Genomic DNA, 21660 nt, shown 5'->3' on the forward strand with positions numbered 1-21660 from the left:
TAGGCTTCAAGCAGGATGCACATAGCTTGAAACCCTCGGGCCTTTGAATTCCCTCCCCAGAAGGGGAGAAGCCCTTCTTATCTAAAACGAATGAGGTACTAACTGAGAAACACAACACTTAAAAATCTAAAGAACTATATACAGGCAAAGGGTAAAGACTATTACTCTTGATCATGCGCCAGCTACCATCATGGGTGGTAAGAAGGAACTGAGGGGCTAGCAGGGGTTTATATGCACCGATAAGACGGTGCCACTCCAGGGGACTCCCTGGCCCAACAGGTACTGCTAAGGGAAAAAGTGCAGTTCACACGCACCTAATTGGAATGGACATGAGCAAGCACTCGAAGAACTAACAATGACATTAACAATTCCTTTCTCTGCATCTTTATTTTATAATAAAATAATTCTCACGTTGGGTTAAGAGGTAACCCTTTAATGCATTTTGCATGGCTTAATGTTTTATTATGAGTAGGCTTTCTGGCTAAGTATATGAAACTAGTCCAAATGTTGACACTACAAAAATGTAATACAATCAGCGTTTTTAAAGAAATTAAACAATGTTGTGGAAAACTATCAAAATGGACGTTTTTCCTGTAATGAAAATTAAATGTGTCTGGCAAGAATATAAGCCTACTAAGTAAGCTGGGACAAAGTATATTTTTGGATGCTTGAAATTTAAGTATTTTTACATCAAAATCTTTAACTATTGTTTCATGCATAAACAAATATCATGACATTTATAAGTAGACAATCCAAATATTTTAATTTAATATGTTCCATATTATATACAATCTTATAAAATACCAGTTTGTTTTAACATAACAGCTGTTATATTCATTCAGAAATAGAGTGAGCCATACATCACATTGGTGCTGAGAGAACAGACATAGGCCAGGATAATAAGCTGGGGGCAGACAGCAAGATGGGCAGCTATCGTCCCGCAATCAATGTTAATACAGTAGGGAGTGAGAAACTGCAGCCAGTCCAAATCATTCATAATTCTGATTCTGAATGACTTCCTCCAACATAAATAATGTCTCAATGTGTACTAACATGGAAGATGTCACTGTTTGTTTCACATTCTCTTTTTTAAAAAACAAGCAATGCATGATACTGGCAGTCCTCTAGAGGCAATAGTAACAGCACCCAGTATCCAGGGACTTGTAGCAAAAGGGGAGGTGGAGGAGAATGCCACAGAAATTAGGCTAAGGACTTTGTGCTGAATGAAAGACAAGTGTAACACATCTGCTGCTAATTTTGATGCAGATTCTTGGGCAACATGAGAGCTCTGAAAGCTAACCCAGAGACATTTGGGGTAGGCCATCAATGTTTCTCTAGTTTGGCCATTATATCCTACACTTAAAAATAAAAACAGACTAATACATTGCAGTCTGATGTTTACACTTCAGTAGCACAAAAGTAACTCATGTGCCTTTATTTACACACTGTATGAAATCAGCAATAAACACAAACCCTGACCTAACAGCTATACTGGGTGACATTCTACACCCACAAACCCTGTATCAAGTAGCATATACAGGGGGAGTCTCTCTCTATCACTGTCACAACTAAGAACCAAAAGCTAGCTTCCGTTTGTGCACACGCATGCTGCACTGTAAATCTAATCCATCACAGTAGGGGCCTACACTCCAGACTGTTACTGAGGCTTAACAGGTTTCTGTTCTTTGGTCACAATAACATTTTATCTCTTGGCCAGCACAATGATAGGCTTTTAGCAGTGTGGAGTCAATACTGTATTATCAGTTGGAATGATTGCACAAATTTACCAGTAAATACAATATTCTATTCTTTATAATATTTGCTCTATTTCTACCCAGAAGTGTATTATGTTGGGCCTCCAAGTCAACATTAACTGAAATTGGCACATTATAACTCACTTCGTCTTAATGTAACATCAGCTACAAGGTTCATCTCAAGGCTAGTCCTACTGCTAATGAAGCTAATTGCAAAATTCCCCATGGACTTCAATAAGAGGATCAGGATCGTTCTTTCTAAAAACATGTCTGAACCCTGAAATACCTCTCCTTCTAGAAGAGAAACATGTCCACCCCAATAGTATATTTTGTCAATATATTAGTGTATTTTTAAAAAGTATTAAAATAGTTCAAAGTTAAAATATCCATTTTAAAAGCAGGTTCTTGGAAACACTTTAATTGGTATAGTAGTGTGGTTATGTAAACATGACAGGAAAGTTTGTACATCACTCCCCACTGTCCTTAAAAACTGTATGCAAATCAAACAGAATGAAAGCTTGTTGGTTCCTACAGCAAGCCTTCATCTGATCTGATAAAGCACGCACTGTTACTTGGCATGAAGCATTTCTAAATACTAGCCTGTTTTGAAAACCAAGCCAAAAAGAGAATACATACTTGTATCTTTTTTTCTAATAGTCTGTCCAAAAAGTGTTCAGCTAGTATAACAATCCCATAACGAATTAATGGGTAAAAGGCACTCCATCCCTCTCAACTATACTATACACCTGTTATCTATTTCACACCATCTGTGCTGAATCAATGTTAAAAAGTTTAACTGTAACAGCTACAATGTAAAGATTAATACAGCTCAAGTTTTTCTCCACTGCCATACTTCTCACTGAAAACTGTACATTGATGTGAATATACAGTACTAGCTTTATTTACATGTTTAAGAATTTTGTTTTCCAAAATGAGAAAGTCAAAATAATTGAACCAGTATTATTAAAAAACATAACTTAAAGTTTAAATAATTTAAAATTCACTTACTCGAACAATTTTCCTATTGCACAGTTTTTTCTTAACATTGCTAGACAAAATCCCACAAACTTGTAACAGATTAAAATTGTAAAAGCACAAATTATATTGCACCAAAATAAAGGTATTACATAAATTGTATGCCCACTGGAAACTGGGTACCAATAAAAACCATACATATACTAAGAGACCCAGGATGCTGAGAGAAACATTGAAGACAATTTCCCAGATTTCAAAAAAGTGTGAAGTGAGAAACTATACAGAAAATAATGCAAAGTTACTTTTGAACACCAGTAATACACATGCACAAAACCCACCTAGCCTAAGGAAAAAACATTTAGAATTTCGTATCTCAGTATTACATGTACTTCACATAATGTCTAGCTATGAATTAGAGAAGTATCATGTGAGATTTAACCAAGAAAGCTTTCTCCAACTGTTTTATAATGAAGCAGCCTAGAATTCCAGAAGGGGGAAAAAAGGCATCTTCAGTTTATCAATTCTTCCTCAAAAAGCCTTTTTCTGATCACCCTAACTCTGATCTGGAAGATGATTTTGGTTTCCATACATAAAATGTGCAGCATTAAAAACAATGAGGAAACTTCCATTTTTTCTAAGTAACATTACATTGGAATTTCTCATGCTGTTGCTGCAGCCACTGCCACCAAAACTGTGACCTGATGCTTCCACTGTAAGCATTTTTCTTGTATACATATACTCAAAACCCTTGAAAGTTAGAACCACTTCAACTTAAATGAGTAGGGGTATACTCCGGCCTTCTTGTCTGAATAATTTTTAGTTTCGGTTTCTGTGTGCCTTCCTCTTCCTCCACTTCATTTTCCTGATCACTCTCACATACATGAACAACAACACTGGGAGTAGTTTCAGTTGCAGCATGGAGTTCATACTTTTCTCCTGAAAAAAACATTAGCAAAACTGGTAAAAAGAGGCTCTCTTCTAATAGTAATCACAGAGTAGTCTAAAATTAAGGAAAAACCAAAAAGCTTGCAAATTGTATACCAGTGACAAGGCAGTATAAAGCTACAGTCCAGCAGGTCAAGTGAGCAGCCAAACTTTAAGACTGTTGGCAAACCAATATACAACATTTTAGGTTCCATTTTCAAAGACTGAATATTCAGCTACTTTGCACACACCATGTGGTCCTATGAATGTACATGTGTTCAGTCATGGATCATATCTTGCCATTTGTGTGCACAAATGATATGCATTTGTATATGCAGTTATGGGTTTTCAGCATGCAAATTTTATAAACTCATCTTTGATAATCAAGCCATTCTAGCCCCTGCCATTATACAGCATTTGTTGACCTGAAACCATCCAAGACAGATGGCTATGCAACCTTCTTTTGAAAACATCTAGTAAGTAAGCTTCCATGATGTTCTTAGGCAGTTTGTTCCATTGTCCTACTGGTTTTAGAGTCAGGAAGTTTTTCCTGAAATTTAATCAAAAATTATGCTGCAGCTTGAAACCATGGCCTCTTGTCCTGCCTTCTGTGGAGAAAAGGTGTCTTTCATCATCTCATTTATGGCAGCCTTGAAAGTATTTGAAGACTGCTATCATGTGTCATTTCATGTATTCTTTAACAGTCTAAAAATACTCAATTCCTTTAGTCTTTGCTCTGACGGCTTGTACTCCATCCTGTGATCCTCTGTCACTTGCCTCCAGATCTTTTTCAGTTTCATTATATACTGTCTATACAGCTGTGACCAAAACTGGACACAACTTCAGCTGATGCCTAACCAGCATCACAAAGTGGTACTATCATCTCCTCTGTTAATGTAACCCAAATTGCATTTGATTTTTTGTAACAGCATGTTATTGTTGATCATCACAATTACCAGACCTTCTCAGAAGTGCTCCTGCTGGCAAGACAGCTATGCCTCATTCTGAATCTGTGCATATGTTTTTTCTGCCCAAAGACTAGCACCTTACATTTATCTTTTAAGAATTTAATTTTGTTGTCTATAGTCCAATTCACCAAAACTCTTTAAGTTTAGCTCTGTCTTCCAAAGTGTTTGCAAACCTCCCCACAGCTGTCATCTCATCTGCATATATAAACATTATGATCAAATTTGATCGTTCAGGAGACCTGTCCATCTCCGTACCATGAAGATTTAAAATCAAAGCAGCAGATTTTTTCCAAGGCTTCCACCAGCAGAGTTATAGTTTTGCTGATCAAAACCCAAAGGAATTCTGCTCTGGGATTCCTATGTAATAACAGAGTTGGTTTGAAGGGATTTTATACATCTATATGGATAGCATATACATTGTCAAGTATCAGAGGGATCCATGTTAGTCTGGATCTGCAAAAGTGACAAGGAGTCCTGTAGCACCTTACAGACTAACAGATGTATTGGAGCATAAGCTTTTGTGGGCAAAGACCCACTTCATCAGATGCATGTAGTGGAAATTTCCTGACGCAGGTTAGAAAAAGTTATACAATTATTTTAAATTATATAATTTTAAATACAAATACTTTATAAGTTTCATTTTATTTCTGGGGAAACTTGTTAGAGTTAACGTTACACTTTAAATCTTAGAATAAAAAATAAGTAGTTCTGTTAAAGCTACTGGCAGCAGGTCGGACATAATTAAAACAGCAAAATGAGAATTATGATCTTCATGAAATTAGCAACTGCAATGCCTCAGCAAGTATGTTTTGTTCTGGTAAGGATATTCCTATGAAAATTTGTATCTTTCTGATACAAAAAAGGAATTTGAGAAAACAATCCCTTAAATAAAAAAAATTCAGTGTTTTCTACAGTTAGTAATTTAATTGGCAATGATCAGTTACCTTGGGGAAAAAAGTTTGATTTATTGCCGGTATTCCAAGTCAATTTTTACTCAAGCCCAACTATTAAAACTGTAAGCTCAGAATTCTGCTTACCTGGCCCTAGCTTGGAGACAGCATAGAGAAGGTCATAATTAATGACCGGCGTAGCATCTTCTACTTGTTTCCAACCAACAGGAGGAGAGGCTGGAGGTGAAATCAGAAACTGTTTGTCTGGTTTTGGTGGAGCTAAATGCGAGCTTCCAATGTGCAAAGTCTGGGAGAATAAAACAAGCCTATTAATGATTACTTTTAATTTTCTATCAATCAGTTATTTGCATGGAATTTAAAGTTTGAACAGCTGTCATACCACAACACACACTCAAGGTGGCAGTATGTAATAGTGCAAAAACATGCTGACAAAACATGCAGTAAAATATGTACATCTGTTTTTTGTTTTAATATATGGTTATTTCATCATAGAAAAAAACCACTCCTAAAAGATCAAAATAGGGGAATAGGAGATGTAAAGTTTATTGACAAACGGAGTTGAAACTCATAACCATAAGGGATGAAAATTCCAGAAGGTATAGAAAATAAACTGGGTCCTTCAGGACTGTCCCTAAGGACATTTGAAAAAGACACACAGGACATCAAGATGAAGAAGAAAACTCAGAATTTAAAAAGCAGTGCTTAATTATATCAACTGAAAATGCACACATTTTCAGAACTAAGGTACAGTTAGAGATCTCCTTGGTCTTACCTACACTCAGAAATATAGCAGTCAGTGACCACCCCGATAGCTGCACTGGTGAAACCCCCCTAAATGTATGAGTATGCGCCGGTTTAGGAAGTGAATAGAAATTAGTGTAGCTGTGTGTACTGGTACAGACCCCTGTCCACCCTTTGGTACAGATCCTTGTCTGCATTTAGGATCATTGCCACAATGCTGTTTGCTGAAGCAGGGCTACTTTTGAGCAAGGAAAAATATTCAACTTGCAAGCCAATGTTATTTGCATCTCTACAGGCATAAGATTTGCTGAAGAACCCCCACCAGCTTGAGCACCAAACATTAACCGAGTGTAACTGGGGCCAACAGCGACAGCAGGCCCTGGGCTGAGGAGTGTGTGTGGGGGGAGGTGCAGGGGGTGGGCTATATGTACCTGGCAAGGATAGGGCTGATGGTAGTCCGCCCTTAGCGCCACTCAGGCTCCAGTGACAATTCAAAGGGGTCTGGGGCTGTAGCTGCTGTTGCAATAGAGGCATCTGGGAGCTCCAGGCCCCTTTGAATCTTCAGTCCTTGGGGCAATTGCCCTCTTCCTCTCCTGTTGGTGAGCTTGCCAAGTGTGAACTATGCAGGTAATTGTAGACGTCTGTGCATAGCCAAGACAATCAGTTATCTCTTAACTTATCAAATGATTACCTAATATTACAAATTAATTCTCCCTCAATATCATTTACTATTTAGTTACTTTGTATAGTGTAGTTGGTCCCAGGATATTAAAGATAAGGTGACTGATGTATTATCTTTTATTGGACCAACTTATGTTGGAGAGAGACATAAGCTTTTGAGCCATTCAGAGGTCTTTAGCATATACACTATTCTAACGTAGAGTGACCTCTTAGCATCTCTGCAAACAGAGGACAAAAAGAGGGTATAGTGGGTTATGGATCATTGTAATAAGCCAAGGCTCGAAAGCTTTGGTCCAAAACAAAAACAAACAAAAAAAATATTACTTAATTCACCTTTGCTTTTCTGTTTAGTTGCTTACCATTTTGCAATAGCCAGGTAATGCATTTATCCAACGTAATTCCCACACCCTCCTAGGTGCCCAAGTTATAACTATCACTCTTCAAGCTCCCAGCTATGTTATCAGTACAAATCCCAGTAGCATCTTGAAAACATTAATATTAAACTCCTCAAACTAAACTAATTACTACCAATACTAGTGGTAATTAGATACAATACTAATACTAGTTGTTGGGATTTAAGTCAATAAACCCTTCTATTCCACCAATTAAATTTATCTAAGTGGCCACAGAATCTCCTATAACTGCACTATAAAGATGCAGAATATCTAAAGTGTGTGGCTAAAAATGTGGCGAAGAGCAGACATACTTTCAGTGATATTCCTTCCCTCCTCCAAACAAGTGAAATCCTACAGTCATTTTGATTTTAAAACCAAATTTCTTATGTATAATATTTTAAAATTAAAAATCTACTTTTTTGCCATTACTGACCCCAACAGAATCTTGCTTGGACACAGAAGTAGCTATAAAAAAGACCCTGGGATATCTTTAAGAGTTTCATTGGGAGTTCTGGGATAATTAGATTTTCAATTAAAGCTGGCTGAAAGGTGTCAATTTCTTCAATTGAAAACTCTTTCCAGTAAAATGAAAGTTTTTGTAACCATATCCCATTTTGACCAAATTGATAAAAAATTCAGAACATTAAGAAAAGAAAGAACGTAGGAAGAAATGAACACTCAAAAGGAAAAAATGTTAGAACTGGTAAAGAAAATGTTTTTTATATTCACTAAAAAATGAAGTGTTTTGAAAATTCCCAAAAGTTGTTTCAAATTTTACAAGATGTGCTCCTCCCCGCGTTGTCCATCCAACCAGCTCTAGTTATGACACAATGCTCAACTACATGTCTCCTCCAAATCCCAAAATAGGGCAAGCAATACACCAACCGGCAAAATTCTAGCATATATTAGCTTCCAAAACACTTCTAAATTTGGAGACCTATCTGATGCTTTCACCAATCAGTATGGTTACTACTAACAGTTATACATTTGTATAAGTCTTTTTTTTTTTTTAATGATGAACTACAACATAAGACTCAATGGCAAAATGATTATATTTATACAGAGAACTACATACCTGAGCAAAATACAGCTTAATTTCCTTTCCAAGAAATTCTGTCTTGTGTAGCTGGATTCTAGCATCTGCTGCTGATAAAGGGTTGCTGAAGTTTATTCGTACTCTTTTGAAGCTCTTAAAATACTGAAAGGTGGCATCTTTGTCATATGTTCTAAAGAGAGATTCAAATTTGGCCTAAAAAAAAAAACAAACCCACACAGAGAATCAGCCATGTTTATTCCACATCCCTTTTTTTCTTGTAATATATTCTCACTCCCTCAAAGACAACTGCAGTTTATGGTGGACTGCAGTTAATAGTAACATGCTAAAATGGGGCAAGCCATTTAAAATAAACTAATAATCATTTATTTGCAACATAGAAACTGCCTTTATCTTCCCTGTAAAACAGACAGCTTTTTTGGTGCTGAAATAGAATTAAATATGTTGGATGTCTAGTGGCTTCCCTCTCCATTTTATGGCATGCTAAAGAAAGTACTATTCACAAGTTATGAAGATCATGGTATTTTATTTGATTAGTTTAGTTTACCTGCCTTTTACAGATAATTCTATATAAATTCAACGGAGGGTCAGAAGTCCTTGCTCAAGTAAAAGTCCTATTCGGTAGACATGAAACCGAATATTGTGCTATTCTAAAATGTGCTTGTTTCTAAGTTAACCAAACTGTAATATTTATGGCATATGAAAACTTTTACAGGCAGTCCCCGAGTTAGGCGGATCCGACTTACGTCGGATCCGCAGTTACGAACGGGGCACTTCCTCTCCCTGGTCTCGAGCAGACCAGGGAGAGGAAGCAAAGCGGCGGCGGAACGCGCGGCCAGCTGACAGCCCAGACGCGTCTGGGCTGTCAGCTGGCCGCGCGCTCCGCTCTGCTCCCCCCCCCCCCTCTGCAGACCAGGGGGAGGGGGAGCAGAGCGGAGCAGAGCAGAGCGGCGGAACGCGCAGCCAGCTGACAGCCCAGACGCGTCTGGGCTGTCAGCTGGCCGCGCGTTCTGCCGCTCTGCTCTGCTCCGCTCTGCTCCCCCTCCCCCTGGTCTGCAGACCAGGGGGAGGGGGAGCAGAGTGGAGCGCGCGGCCAGCTGACAGCCCAGACGCGTCTGGGCTGTCAGCTGGCCGCGCGTTCCGCCGCTCTGCTGTGCTCCGCTCTGCTCCCCCTCCCCCTGATCTGCAGGGGGGGGGGGGGGAGAGCAGAGCGGAGCACGCGGCCAGCTGACAGCCCAGATGCGTCTGGGCTGTCAGCTGGCCGCGCGTTCTGCCGCTCTGCTCTGCTCCGCTCCGCTCCCCCTCCCCCTGGTCTGCAAACCATGGGGAGGGGGGGGGGGGAGCAGAGCGGATCACGCGGCAAGCTGACAGCCCAGACGCGTCTGGGCTGTCAGCTGGCCGCGCGTTCCGCCGCTCTGCTCTACTCTGCTCCCCCTCCCCCTGGTCTGCAGACCTGGGGGACGGGGAGCAGAGCAGAGCAAAGCCGCGGAGCCCGAGGGCAGCAGGATAGCCACGGCGCGTCTGGGCTGTCCCGCTGCCCGCGTGTTCCGCCGCTTTGCTCCCCGTCCCCCTGGTCTGCAGACCAGGGGGACGGGGAGCAAAGCAGAGCAAAGCCACGGAGCCCGAGGGCAGCAGGATAGCTACGGCGCATCTGGGCTGTCCCGCTGCCCCCGTGCTCCGCGGCTTTGCTCCGGACGCCTGTGGTACAGCAGCTGGGGCGCTGCCGGTTGGTCCTGTAGCGCCGCTCTGGGTGCCACTGGACCAACCCAGCAGCACCCCAGCTGCTCTGCCCCAGGTGTCCCCTAGTCAGCAGCTGCTGAAAATGACCAGTGGCTGACTACAGGAAGCCCCTGCCCCGGGCTTCCTGGAATCAGCCGCTGATCAGTTTCAGCAGCAGCTGACTTGGGGATGCCTGGGGTTCTTAAGTTGAATCTGTATGTAAGTCAGAACTGGCGTCCAGATTCAGCCACTGTTGAAACTGATCAGTTTCAGCAGCGGCTGAATCTGGACACCAGTTCCGACTTACATACAGATTCAACTTAAGAACAAACCTACAGTCCCTATCTTGTACGTAACCCGGGGACTGCCTGTACTTGCTTTTAATTTAGGGAAATGAGGTTTGTTTAGGGAACTTCAGTTATAGAATTCCTTTATCATTGTAACACCCTCCATCTATTGATCTCAAAGAACTTTACAAAGCCTCAACTCTTAGGGTGTGTCTAGACTACAGGGTTTTGTCGACAGAAGTTTTGTCGACAGATACTGTTGACAAAGCTTCTGTTGACAAAAAGCGTCTAGACTACAGCCAGTTCTGTCGACAAAGCAAGCCGCTTTGTTGACATAACAGTGTGGATGCAAAGGACAGTGTAGATGCAATAATGCCTTCTATCGACAGAACTCTGTCAACAAAAGGCGTTATTCCTCGTAGAATGAGGTTTACATACGTCGACAAAACTGCTGAGTTTTGTCGACGTTCTGTCAACATAACTCAAAGGCAGTGTGGACGCAGGTATAGTTTTGTCAACAAAAGTCCACTTTTGTCGACAAAACCCTGTAGTCTAGACACACCCTTATAGTAAAGAAAGTATTTTTCTAATTACGCAGACACTGAAAGAGAAAAAGGTTAAAACAGTGTATTTGTTGGAGAATGGGAACAGAATCCAGAACTTGTGATTCCAAAACCCTGTGCTTTCATTACTGTTGCCCAATGACTTACTCTTGTAGTATCATCCAGACAGGATGGCTAAATACATCAACAGTTGGCAGTTTTCACTGAGGATTTGAACAACCAATATTTGGGCTTTTAAAGCACATGGGGCAGTTATCCAAAGCAAACTCAGTTATTTTTACATTATTTATGAAGAATGTTTCCATTTTTACTTCAGAGTGCTGAAGGGAGGGAAGGGAAAAAAGGCGTCTGTGGCTAGCATGCTTCAGATTTATTTTAATCACAGTGACTTGCTATATACAGCCCTTGCTAGCAAGTTACATTTTATCTATTGACATTTTGTATGTTGCTATTTCACAGAATCCTGTTCATTTTATGTAGTTTTTCTATAAGCCAAGTGTGGTTCTAACTCACAACTTGCTACTCCTATCCTGAGACTCTTTGTAACATATTTATTAGACAAAAGTCAAATATTTCATGAATGGATGGATGTTAACTCAAAATTATCCTGTCTCTCTGAGTTACACTTTAGTAGTCTAATAAAAATGAATATGTTAAACTAACTCCAAGTAGTTGTCATACAATTCTCAAGAACAGAGAACTTAGCATAGGAATTGTTTGTTAGCTTTCTACATTGGAAAGAAAAGCTACTTGGTATTTCTGAAATCTATATTGTATTTAAATCTTTTCTACAGTACAGTACTTGATCTCATTCATATCTATTCAGAAAAACAGATGTGTCTATAATTCAGAATTCATATGAACTACAAAAGTCTTGAAGATCTTTTACATAATTAATGAAATGCACGGAATTTTCAATTTTATGTTAGCCAAAAAGAAAAATCTACAGTGTTATAAGACTAACCTCACAGATCCCACTTCAAGATGAAATCAGATATTAGTATCATAGTGTCTATTAATAAAATCCAACTGTTTTATGCCTGACAGATGTCAGCATAACTAATTAATAATTCACTCCTATACATTCAGCACTGATGCTTTTGTTACTCCTTTAATCTCATCAGTTAAGATAACTGGAGTGATTGTATTATGTAGTATACCAACACTACAGCAGTATTACCAGTCATAATTACAGTGCTACATCAACAACATAATTTCAACATCTTCATATATTTTAAGTGAGCCTATTACCTACATTCTAAATCTGAACATTGTTGAAAATGTCTTCAAATGAAGTTTTATCCACTCATCCTCATGTAGACATACATAGATACACTATATATTTATGGACAGACTACAAGTATTTGAACAAAGTAGAAGATAAAGATCTTTAATTTCATATGATAATTAAGAGAAACATAATACACATTTGCTGACTACAACCTGTTGACCTCTGGAATAGTTCTTCCTTACTGTTTAAGCAGTATCTGTTTCTTTTAATTGTACAGTATTTTTCAACTATATTAGAACAGCCCATACATAGTTCAGAATTTAAGAAATTCACAGAACTAAAGCTCAACTTTAAGAAGGTCTTACCCTCATTTCAACTTGATTGAAGACATCACTGTCTGCTACATAGGCAATTAAGGAGCCAAAACTGTAGTTAAGGTTCCTAAAATGCATTTTATTCTTCACTGAAGCAATGTTAGCAGTTCAATACAAATCCAAGCCAATTACTTTTAAACAAAGCTGTTGGTTCTGTAGACAGTGTTTATAAAGGAAAAATGCCCAACCCCTCAGAAAAGCTCTCAATGCATGCTGTAAGTGACAGCAAATTCCTGAACAAAGTCCTGCATGCTTTAAGGCAGTCAGGGACAAAATGTTAGTGTCTACTGGAAAAAGGTGACATCAGCACATTAGTCAGCTTTCCTATGCTAATTAACTTTGCTTTGGAAGATGGAAAAAACAGCTGAGGTTTGCACAGCAGCTGCTTTATCAACTCCTCTTGCAGCATAGTTTCCATTGGTAGTAATTCCATTCAACACTCAGACAACATGCTCTTCACTTGAGTGGGCCAACCCATCTTAAGATGGAAAATGTTACGGTTAAAGAACCAGTGTCCACAGTAATTCCACAGTAATAAGTAATTAGCCAGCAGGGAAAAATCAAGACTTTGGAAATCAGAAAACAAATTCCTTAGTAAATTTAGTCCTTGTACTTTCCAAAAAACACGTAAGAAGTTGGGGATTAGAGGAAACTTATTTTGAAAAATACCTTATTTTGAAAATATTTTATAGCAGAAAATTATTTTGAAACACTTGTTGCAATTAAAAGTTTATGAAGTAATTTCCCACTTCCAATTTATTTGATTCCCTTAGCCACATGGGGCTGTAATATGAAATCATACAATAGTTCAATTAGTAGTCCACTATTAGAATTTGATCACAAAACCCTATTCCCCATTGATGTGAAAATAAACCCTTCACACATGACATCTTCTGTTTAATGAATCCAGACTGTTATTTGGAAAAAGATTCTGGAGAATAGATCAAGATGGAAAGATTAAAATCAAAGCTATTTAAGTCACTGATTTAAAATATTTATATCAGAGGGAGACTTTGTACTGCTAATGTAAAATCTATGCGATGGCAACTATAAATTTAGTCTTCTGAATAAAATTCTAAATTTTTAAAAGGATTTGTTTTTAGTATAACATTTACTACCTGTAAGATATGTTATTTGAATTCTATGAAGTTGCTATAGGCTAAAACCAAAACACAGAAGATGAGAGGATTTATCCAGAGTTGCACAGCTCATTAACGCAAATAATTTTTGAGTTTCTTCATTTAAGTCATTGCTCTGAAGTGGGGCAGGAGATGAGGGGTTCAGTATGCAGGCTGCCTGGGAAAGAGGACAACCCCAGCTCTCACTGCAGCAGCTTGTGGTCAAGTAAGAAATGTCCTTCTGGGCACAGCCAGGGGAGATGTGCATATCCCTTGGCCAGGAGACAGACACACAAAACTTTCTCAAATATATAGTGCATAGCTGTCCCTTTTTCCACCTCAGCCCCTTATTATCTCAAAGGGATTATAGCTATCCCAGTGCTCATTTCCCCACTATGGTCATTATATAGTATCACTGTTCTTGCTAGCAGACTCCTCCCTGTTTTATGAGTAACAATTGTATTTCAGGCATATCCCATTGTTTTGGCACAACCGAACCCTTACCTTGCTTTAAAGTTATGATAAGAGGAAGCTGCCTATCAAATGTGATGGTCTTTACCCTTTAGGAGTTCTTAAAACAGACTCAAACACAAACTCTCTCAAATATACTATAGAAGATTAAGCATTTGTAGGACACAGACTAAAACGAGCATGTAACTTTATTCAAATGATTAGTCCCTTTGACTTCAGTGGGACTATTCATCTGCTTAATTAAGCTTGTGCACAAGTGTTTGCAGCACTAGAGGCTAAACATTTTTCATATCTTATATTGCAATTAATCGGCTAATCAAGTAGCACTTGCTAGCCCCGCTGTGGTTCTGCAGTTTAAATATAGTAGGAGCCAGGCACGCAGCTGCCTGGCTCCTACCACACTTAAACTGCAGAGCTGCAGCGGGGTTAGCTCCTAGGGCAGCTTGCCCTGGGACTAGGAGCTAACCATGCTGTGTGTCTGCCTTTTAAATGTAGGAAGAGCTATTGGGAAAGACCCAGTGTCTCTTACTACATCCAAAAGGCAGAGCTGCAGCAGACAGGGACCTGGTGTGAGCATCAGCCTGTGCTCATGCTGGGCCCTGCACTGTCCCTCTGCCTTTTAAATGTAGTAAGAGCTGGATGCTCTTACTACATTAAAAAAGCAAAGCCATAGCGCCGCTGCACCTCTGCTTCCCCTGCCTCTCCCACCATACCACACCACACCACACCACACCACACCACACCACACCACACCACACCACACCACACCACACCACACCACACACCACACCACACCACACCACACCACACCACACCACACCACACCACACCAGAGACAGTGCCAGGGGGAACTGGCTTTTAAGCTGGCTCTGCCATCACTAGCTCCTACTTCATCCCTCTTCCTCGCCTTGCTGCCTATATCAGAGGCAGCAAGGGGGTGGGAGGGGATGAAATGCAAGTAGTAGATGATTACTCTTTACATCTCTAATTTGTGTACAAAATCTTTGTTACTTCAAAACAATACTGCTTCACCATTAAGTAGTTTTCACTTCAGTACATTATTGTAAACCATTTTGTACATAGGCCAAAGTTTTCAAAATTATGTGCCTAAAATTAAACTCTCACGCCCATATTTAGGCTATTCAAGTGCTCTTGAAATTTTCATTTTTATACTGAATTCAAATGGCTAGTCTAGGTAGTAAAGTATCAACTTGATTAAAATTTGAATACAATAGAAGATGGTGCTGGTTGCAAACATAGTATAGGTTGTTTGCTTATCAAATTCTGTGTACGAGTTTGTTTCCCCAGTAAGGATGTTAGTGAGGTCCTTGATTTGCTTTTTCCCCCAGTCTACGTAGTCAGTACCAGTTCAGAAAAAAAAATTGTGTAAAATCTGAAGTTCTACTAACAATTAGAAACAATCAAAAATTCATCCACGTTAGTAAATTAAGAAACAAAATGAAAAAGTCTGTTTCAACATCAATTTTTAAAAACTGAGTAGAAAAAAACAATTTTCACACATCATTGGAAGTGGCCATGAAAAGAACATTAAAACCTAAATGTTTCACAGTATCATGCTTACATTTTATAGCTAGGAACTGAAAGTGAATGGATGATATATTTGAAATTAAAAGGAGATCACTATCACACTGGTAGTTTTTTTCATATTTGTAATATTGTAGGATTTAGCAAATGAATGATGAAGTATACTGGGATCTTCATTTTGGAATGAATGTCAGAAAAATGTAAGACATTCTGGCAATTTAAGTCCATATACAAATGAGTACCTCAGGTCTGAATTACTTAATTCAAACGCTTCTAAAAAAAAAGCACCTGAAAAATTCTGAGTATTTTTGGCAGCACCACAGACAGATCTAAAAGGTGTCCAAAGTGTTCCATATTTTTGTAATAAACTTAAATTCAGTGGGGGGGGGGGCCCTCAAAATAGTCAAAACAATATTAATGGTACTCAAAAGTTACTAAAAACCTTCCTCCACAGGAAAATTATAAGCACTCTGGTTTGTTGCCTCATTGCAAGTTATATAAAAATATTCATGTCAGCACCTTCTTTGCCAGTACATGTCTGCAATTATCATATGGAGTGAACAGTACTGTAAGAATTCTAAAAGAAAGAATCTCTTTGAATATATACACACTCTAAACGCCACTTCAAAAGTGGTAGACTAATTTAACAATCTCTACACTGAAACATCCAGAAATCCAGCTTTCAACAATCAACTATATAAGTCAACTTAAAATCATTAACTGACCACATAATCAGTTCATTCTAGTTCTTGTTACAGAGATCTATCTTCAGTTCATTTTTATTTAAAAGCCCTCCCCCTTCCCCTCCAAACATTACCTTCATGGTATCGTATATATATAGTACCCCAATGTCTGTGACTAACACTGAAATGCTGCCTGTTCCCTCTGGGCAGCGCTGTTGCGTCCCTGGCTGTTCCCTCTGGGCAGCGCTGCTGAGTCACGTCCTTCGCCTCCTGCTGTGGCGCTCGGCTGAATTCTGCGCCGCTCAGCTGGGTCGCCGCGGGGGAGCAAGCAGTGCAAACGGCCGTTTGGGCACCGCAGTCCCCATGCAGCACGGGGCCCAAACGGCTGCTTGCTCCGTCGCGGTGGCCCGGCTGAGAGGTGCCGAAGTCAGCCGAGCACCACGGCGGGAGGCGGGGCGTGGAGTGGTGATGTACATGGCCAAGGGGCGGAGTCCAGCCATGTACATCACTGCTCCGCCCCCCCCTTCGCCTCCCGCCATGGAGAGAGAGAGGAAAATCCCGTCTTATGACGGGCTAATTGGCTAGTATTAGGAATAGTCTGCCCAAAGTACATTGTTATATTTAATGTGAGGGTTCAACTAAGGGTACAGCTAGTCTACAAGTTTGTCGGAAATAGGTACACAAAAAGTGCTCTGAATTTGCGTAACTTCTTCTAATTCTTTTGTCAGAAGAGGCTTTTCCGACATTTGGCCCATCTAGATAGGGCCAAATGTCAGGAAAAAACCTTCTTTTGGAAGCCCCCTTTTCCTCGCAAAGAAAAGCGGAAGAGCAAATGCATTCCCTGGACGCAACGGAGTTTTTTCAGGAAACCTCTGGTATCCCAAAAACCCCCTGCAGTCTAGCCATAACCTAAGAGTCACGACTTTTTTGACCATGTAAACAGCTATTCTAGATGCACAGCTTTAGTTTCTCAGTGATGTCAATGGGTTGAATTTCTATTGAAACTTAAATGGAAACAGGATTGGACCTTAATTTGCTATGGAAAACCCACACAGCCTTTTCTCACAAACACAGTTTCCATAAGAAGTACTGGAACAAAGGAGAACTTAATATTCTATGGGAAATAAGGCATTAAAAACACATCAGTCTTCCTGTGTTAATGCTTCTCTTCCTGTTAGAGGCTCAAACAGGATGACTTCACATTGCTTCCTGACGGCAGTCTCTCATTTTGGATATTAATCCAGAAACCTCAGTTATGTTTTGAGCCTCAAAAGTAATGCAATATAGGTTGGACCTCCCTAGCCCAGCACCCTTGGGCAGTGCCGGACCAAGCCATACTTGCGCCCCGGGCGCACGATGCCCCTTAATATTTCAATCAGGCGCCCCCCATAGGTTCGCGCCCCGGGCAACTGCCCGGCTAGTCCCCCACTTCATACGGCCCTGCCCTCGGGATCTGACTGGTCCCGAATAAGGGAGTTCGCCAGAGCAGGAGAAGTCAATTTCATCCCTCTGCTGACGGGAATCTGGGCTCTGCCAGAGTCCATCAGCAAACCCAGGGGAACTCCCATGCCCCCAGGCCTCCAGCTCCCAGCTCCACTGGCCAGTCTCCTCCACCACAGCTCGGCTGCCCCGGGACCACCAGACTCTGCTCACTCTAGAGGTGTCACAATGCCAATGACCAGGGACTGCTGGAACTCCACTGTTCCTAGGCTGCCGTGGCTCTTAGGCACCGACACTGCCACAGTTCTGGGGTGCAGCTGCTGGACTCCATTATGCCGAGGCTGCTATGGTTTCCTGGCCTTACCACAGCCAAGGCTCGGTGCATCCAGTCTGCTGCTGCAGTTGCAACTTCACTCCCCAGTGCATCCGGGCTGCCACGGCTCTGCTTTCCCAAGGCTACTGCAACCAACCTCGTGGCCACCCAGCCTTCTGGTCCAGCAGGATGTTGCTGGACCAGAGAGTCTCAGACAAGAGAGGTTCAACCTGTACAACACAACGTAAGCACCAACAATCCATTATAGTGTTTACCATCTTACAAGATTGATTCCTTTCATTTAAAACATTTGAAGTAGGCAGTTATGACCTCGGGTATGGTACTGGGGTGCAGGAGGAGGTGCAGGGGTTTGGGTTGTGACCTTGAGTGCAAGATCTGGGAGGGGGTATGGGCTCAGGAGCAGGGCAGAGAGTTATGTGGGGTGGCAGTGGATTGAAGGGAGGCAGGGATTGGGGTGCCAGAGGCAGACACTCACTTGAGGGACTCCTGGCTAGCAGCCCAGCAAAGTTCTCAGGCAGCCTCCCAGCCTGCCCTGCGTCTGCAAAGGCTGCAGGAGCCATGTGCGTCTGTGAATAAGAGCCTGATGGGAGAATGGGTGGTGCTTCACACGCTGCCCGTTCTTCTGACAGGTAGCTCCCAATGGCCAGAAACCATCCAATGGGATTGTGCTGGGGGAGGGGACAGTGCATGAAGCCTCTCCCCCCACCGTTGTGAAACACAAACCACTGGCAGCCACCTTTCTGAGCAGCATGAGGCAGGGCAGGCAGGGAATCTGCCTGAGGCTTCCTGCTGCTTTTATGGGCTGGATCCGGTGGCTTGGCAGGCCAAATACGGCCCACCTGCCCTATTTTGCCCAGACTTGAGCTGATTTCTCCCACTGGATGCTGAATGAGTGGAGTACAGCCTGGTTAGAGACTACAGACACCCTACCTCCTCCCCAATTCTTGCACCTTCTACCTACTCCTCCTTCATGATGCTTAGTTGGTAGAAGTCTCAAAGCTGAAAAAGCAAACCTGAATGGAAGCCCAAGTGGAGGGAGAGAGTGGGTCACAAAGAGGTTGTAAATGAATAATAGAAACAGAAATGGACAAGTGGAACAAAGGGAACATGAAGGGAAATAAGGAGACACTGAAAGCTAAAGACGGTAAATACAGGGATATCAAGAATTTCAGGGGTTATATGCAAGACACATATGGAGAACGCGACACAAAGGGGAAGAAAGCCACAAACATGCAGAGTTATTCTGTATCTGTAAAAACAAGGAAGCATAAACCTAACTAGGTCATGAACTCACTTTGTGAGATGCATTTGCCCATGAAAGTTTATGCCCAAGAAATCAGTTTTAGGCTGTAAGGTGCCACAGGATGACTGCTTTTTGGGGGGAAAACTAAGGAAGAAAACCTAGGTAAATATAAAAATTACAGAAGTTACTATACTGCTGAAAAAAAAATATCTGACCTAAAAGCAACAAAATCAGAATTTTATAATCCAGCTTTGGCCTTGTTACTGGTGAATGTTTTCACCAAATCTAAAAGTTTTCACTTTATAACCCAACCGGGTTCCCCTTATTATACAGTTGCTGATCTTTGTGTTTATGTACTGTTTCCATTTGTATTTTTATGTACTAGATGAAGTTTAAGATAGTTAAGAGTTAAACACTACCCTGGTGTACTCCAGAATGACGTTTGTGAATAGAATAAATAGATTTTGTTTTTCAAACTCAGGAAAACAAGATTATCTATATTTATATGTGTATATGGGTCTGTGTCTGGTACCAGGAAATTATGTTTTTGGGCATGTGTGAAAATTCAAGTCAACCTCTTACCTAGATCACAATACAGAAATAGGAATGCATAAGTGAGTGAAAGGTATTCTAAAGAAGAGGATGTGATACCCAGAGTACAAAAGAAGAATGCTGGCTAAGAGATTATTTTTAAAAGCATGCTCTAAAAAAAAACCTGAAGAAGTTACTCAAAGGGGGGGGGGGGGGGGGGGAAGAGAGGAACACTCAAGTTAGACAAACATAAGCATGAACAGAGCAGCCATCCAAGACAATTTCTACTTTGTACTAGGGATGTAAGTAACTAGATGAATGACTACTCTACTAGCTGCTCAGAGGCAGCAAGGCGGGGGGGAGGGGCAGAGTAGGAGCTCGTGCTGTGGGGTGTCGTAGGGGAGCAGGGGAGGCAGAGGCGCAGCAGGGGATCAGGCACGAGCCAGGAATCACACCTTTTGAAATGTAGCAAGTAGCAAATGTAGATTTCAAAATAACAGGCAGCTTATGCCGATGTCCCAGTAACCTCCTTCCACGAGGGTTAAGGGGAATTTTGGAACAGCAAGTTATTTCTAAATTAAATTATGAAATAAGCTATTTCTAAATACATTTGAAATAATCTGCACAAATGAGTAGCTTATTTCGAGCTAAGAGTGCTATGTAGATGCATCCTTAGAAAGCTGTTGACAAGCTCATTCACTAAGGGCTCTTAAGCAAACTAAGTAGTCATGAATAGAAGGGAGAGTCCTCTCATGGATTAGTATTAGTTAAAAAGACAGGAAAACAAAAAGATAATTAAATCCTATCTATTTTCACAGTGAAAAAAAAAAGTAAGTAACCGAGTCTTCCAAAAATCTATAACAGGCGTGGGCAATAATTTTGATGGTAGACCACTCCACTGGGGGCAGCAAGATTGTGTTGGAGACAGGAAAGGACACAAAGCCTCACCCCCTACCCTGGCTTGCAGTGGCACTCAGAGAGGCACATGGGAGCTGGCCACTATGAGCCACATACAGGCACGGGGCAAGCAGGAAGCCTGCCTGAGGCTCCTACTGGACCATGGGCCAGATTCAGTGGCTTCTCAGGCCAGATGTGGCCCGTGGGCTGTATTTTGCCTGACCCTAATCTGTATGTTCCCTCTAGCTGGGAGGACATAGCCCTATCACTACACATGCACACAGGGCTGTGATGGGGAGAGGCGCCACTTCCTCTTCCACAACCTTACTGCAACAGTAGGGGAAGGGAAGAAGGGGGGGGGAGGGGAGAGAAGTGTCCCTCCTCCAGACCCAACCCAACCCAGCTCTGGACCTGCCACAGCTGTGTAAGTGACCAGTCCCCCCAGCTCCAACCTGGAGCTGCCATGGTGGAAGAGATGCCTCTTCTCCCCTCAGGTGCTGTTTTGGAGAGAACAAGCTTGGAGGGAAGGAGAGAAATCCTCTTCCCACCCTAGTCTGAGCAGCCTTCACTCCAAACCCCTCATCTTTAGTCCAACCCCAGAACCTATACTCCTAACCAGAACTCTGACTCCACCCACCCCCCTTCAACTCAACTTTGTGTCCCAGACCTAAGCCCTCTCCCACTCTAAACCACTCAGCCCCACCCTCAAATATATAGACAAACTAAAACCAGATGTAATGTACCATAGTATGAAGTGTATACACAAAGATCTCCACATCTCATATCAAGTTAACGTTACCAGCAGGGCCATCCCTATCAAT

At 41.4% G+C, this 21660-nt stretch overlaps 2 protein-coding genes across 3 annotated transcripts in view; both read right to left on the minus strand.

The window, feature by feature from the left end:
• KCNE1 (potassium voltage-gated channel subfamily E regulatory subunit 1) overlaps nt 1-21660 on the minus strand; it is a 143112-nt gene that overhangs the window by 71832 nt on the left and 49620 nt on the right. The gene's annotated exons all lie outside the window — the stretch shown is intronic.
• The window catches only part of RCAN1 (regulator of calcineurin 1), a 69158-nt gene continuing 50131 nt past the window's right edge, over nt 2634-21660 (minus strand). Inside the window, exons 1-4 of one of the 2 annotated variants that reach the window (XM_006126012.4) lie at nt 12569-13355; nt 8425-8598; nt 5659-5818; nt 2634-3665 (exon numbers count right to left, since the gene is read on the minus strand). In XM_006126012.4, the coding sequence (XP_006126074.1) occupies nt 3496-3665; nt 5659-5818; nt 8425-8598; nt 12569-12655 (591 nt within the window). In that variant the 5' untranslated portion in view covers nt 12656-13355 and the 3' untranslated portion in view covers nt 2634-3495. Of the gene's footprint in view, nt 3666-5658; nt 5819-8424; nt 8599-12568; nt 13356-21660 lie in introns of those variants that run through there. The other variant, XM_075911378.1, reaches the window with a different exon arrangement.

The sequence above is a fragment of the Pelodiscus sinensis genome, chromosome 1, assembly GCF_049634645.1.
Source record: "Pelodiscus sinensis isolate JC-2024 chromosome 1, ASM4963464v1, whole genome shotgun sequence".
NCBI classification, from domain to species: domain Eukaryota; kingdom Metazoa; phylum Chordata; order Testudines; family Trionychidae; genus Pelodiscus; species Pelodiscus sinensis.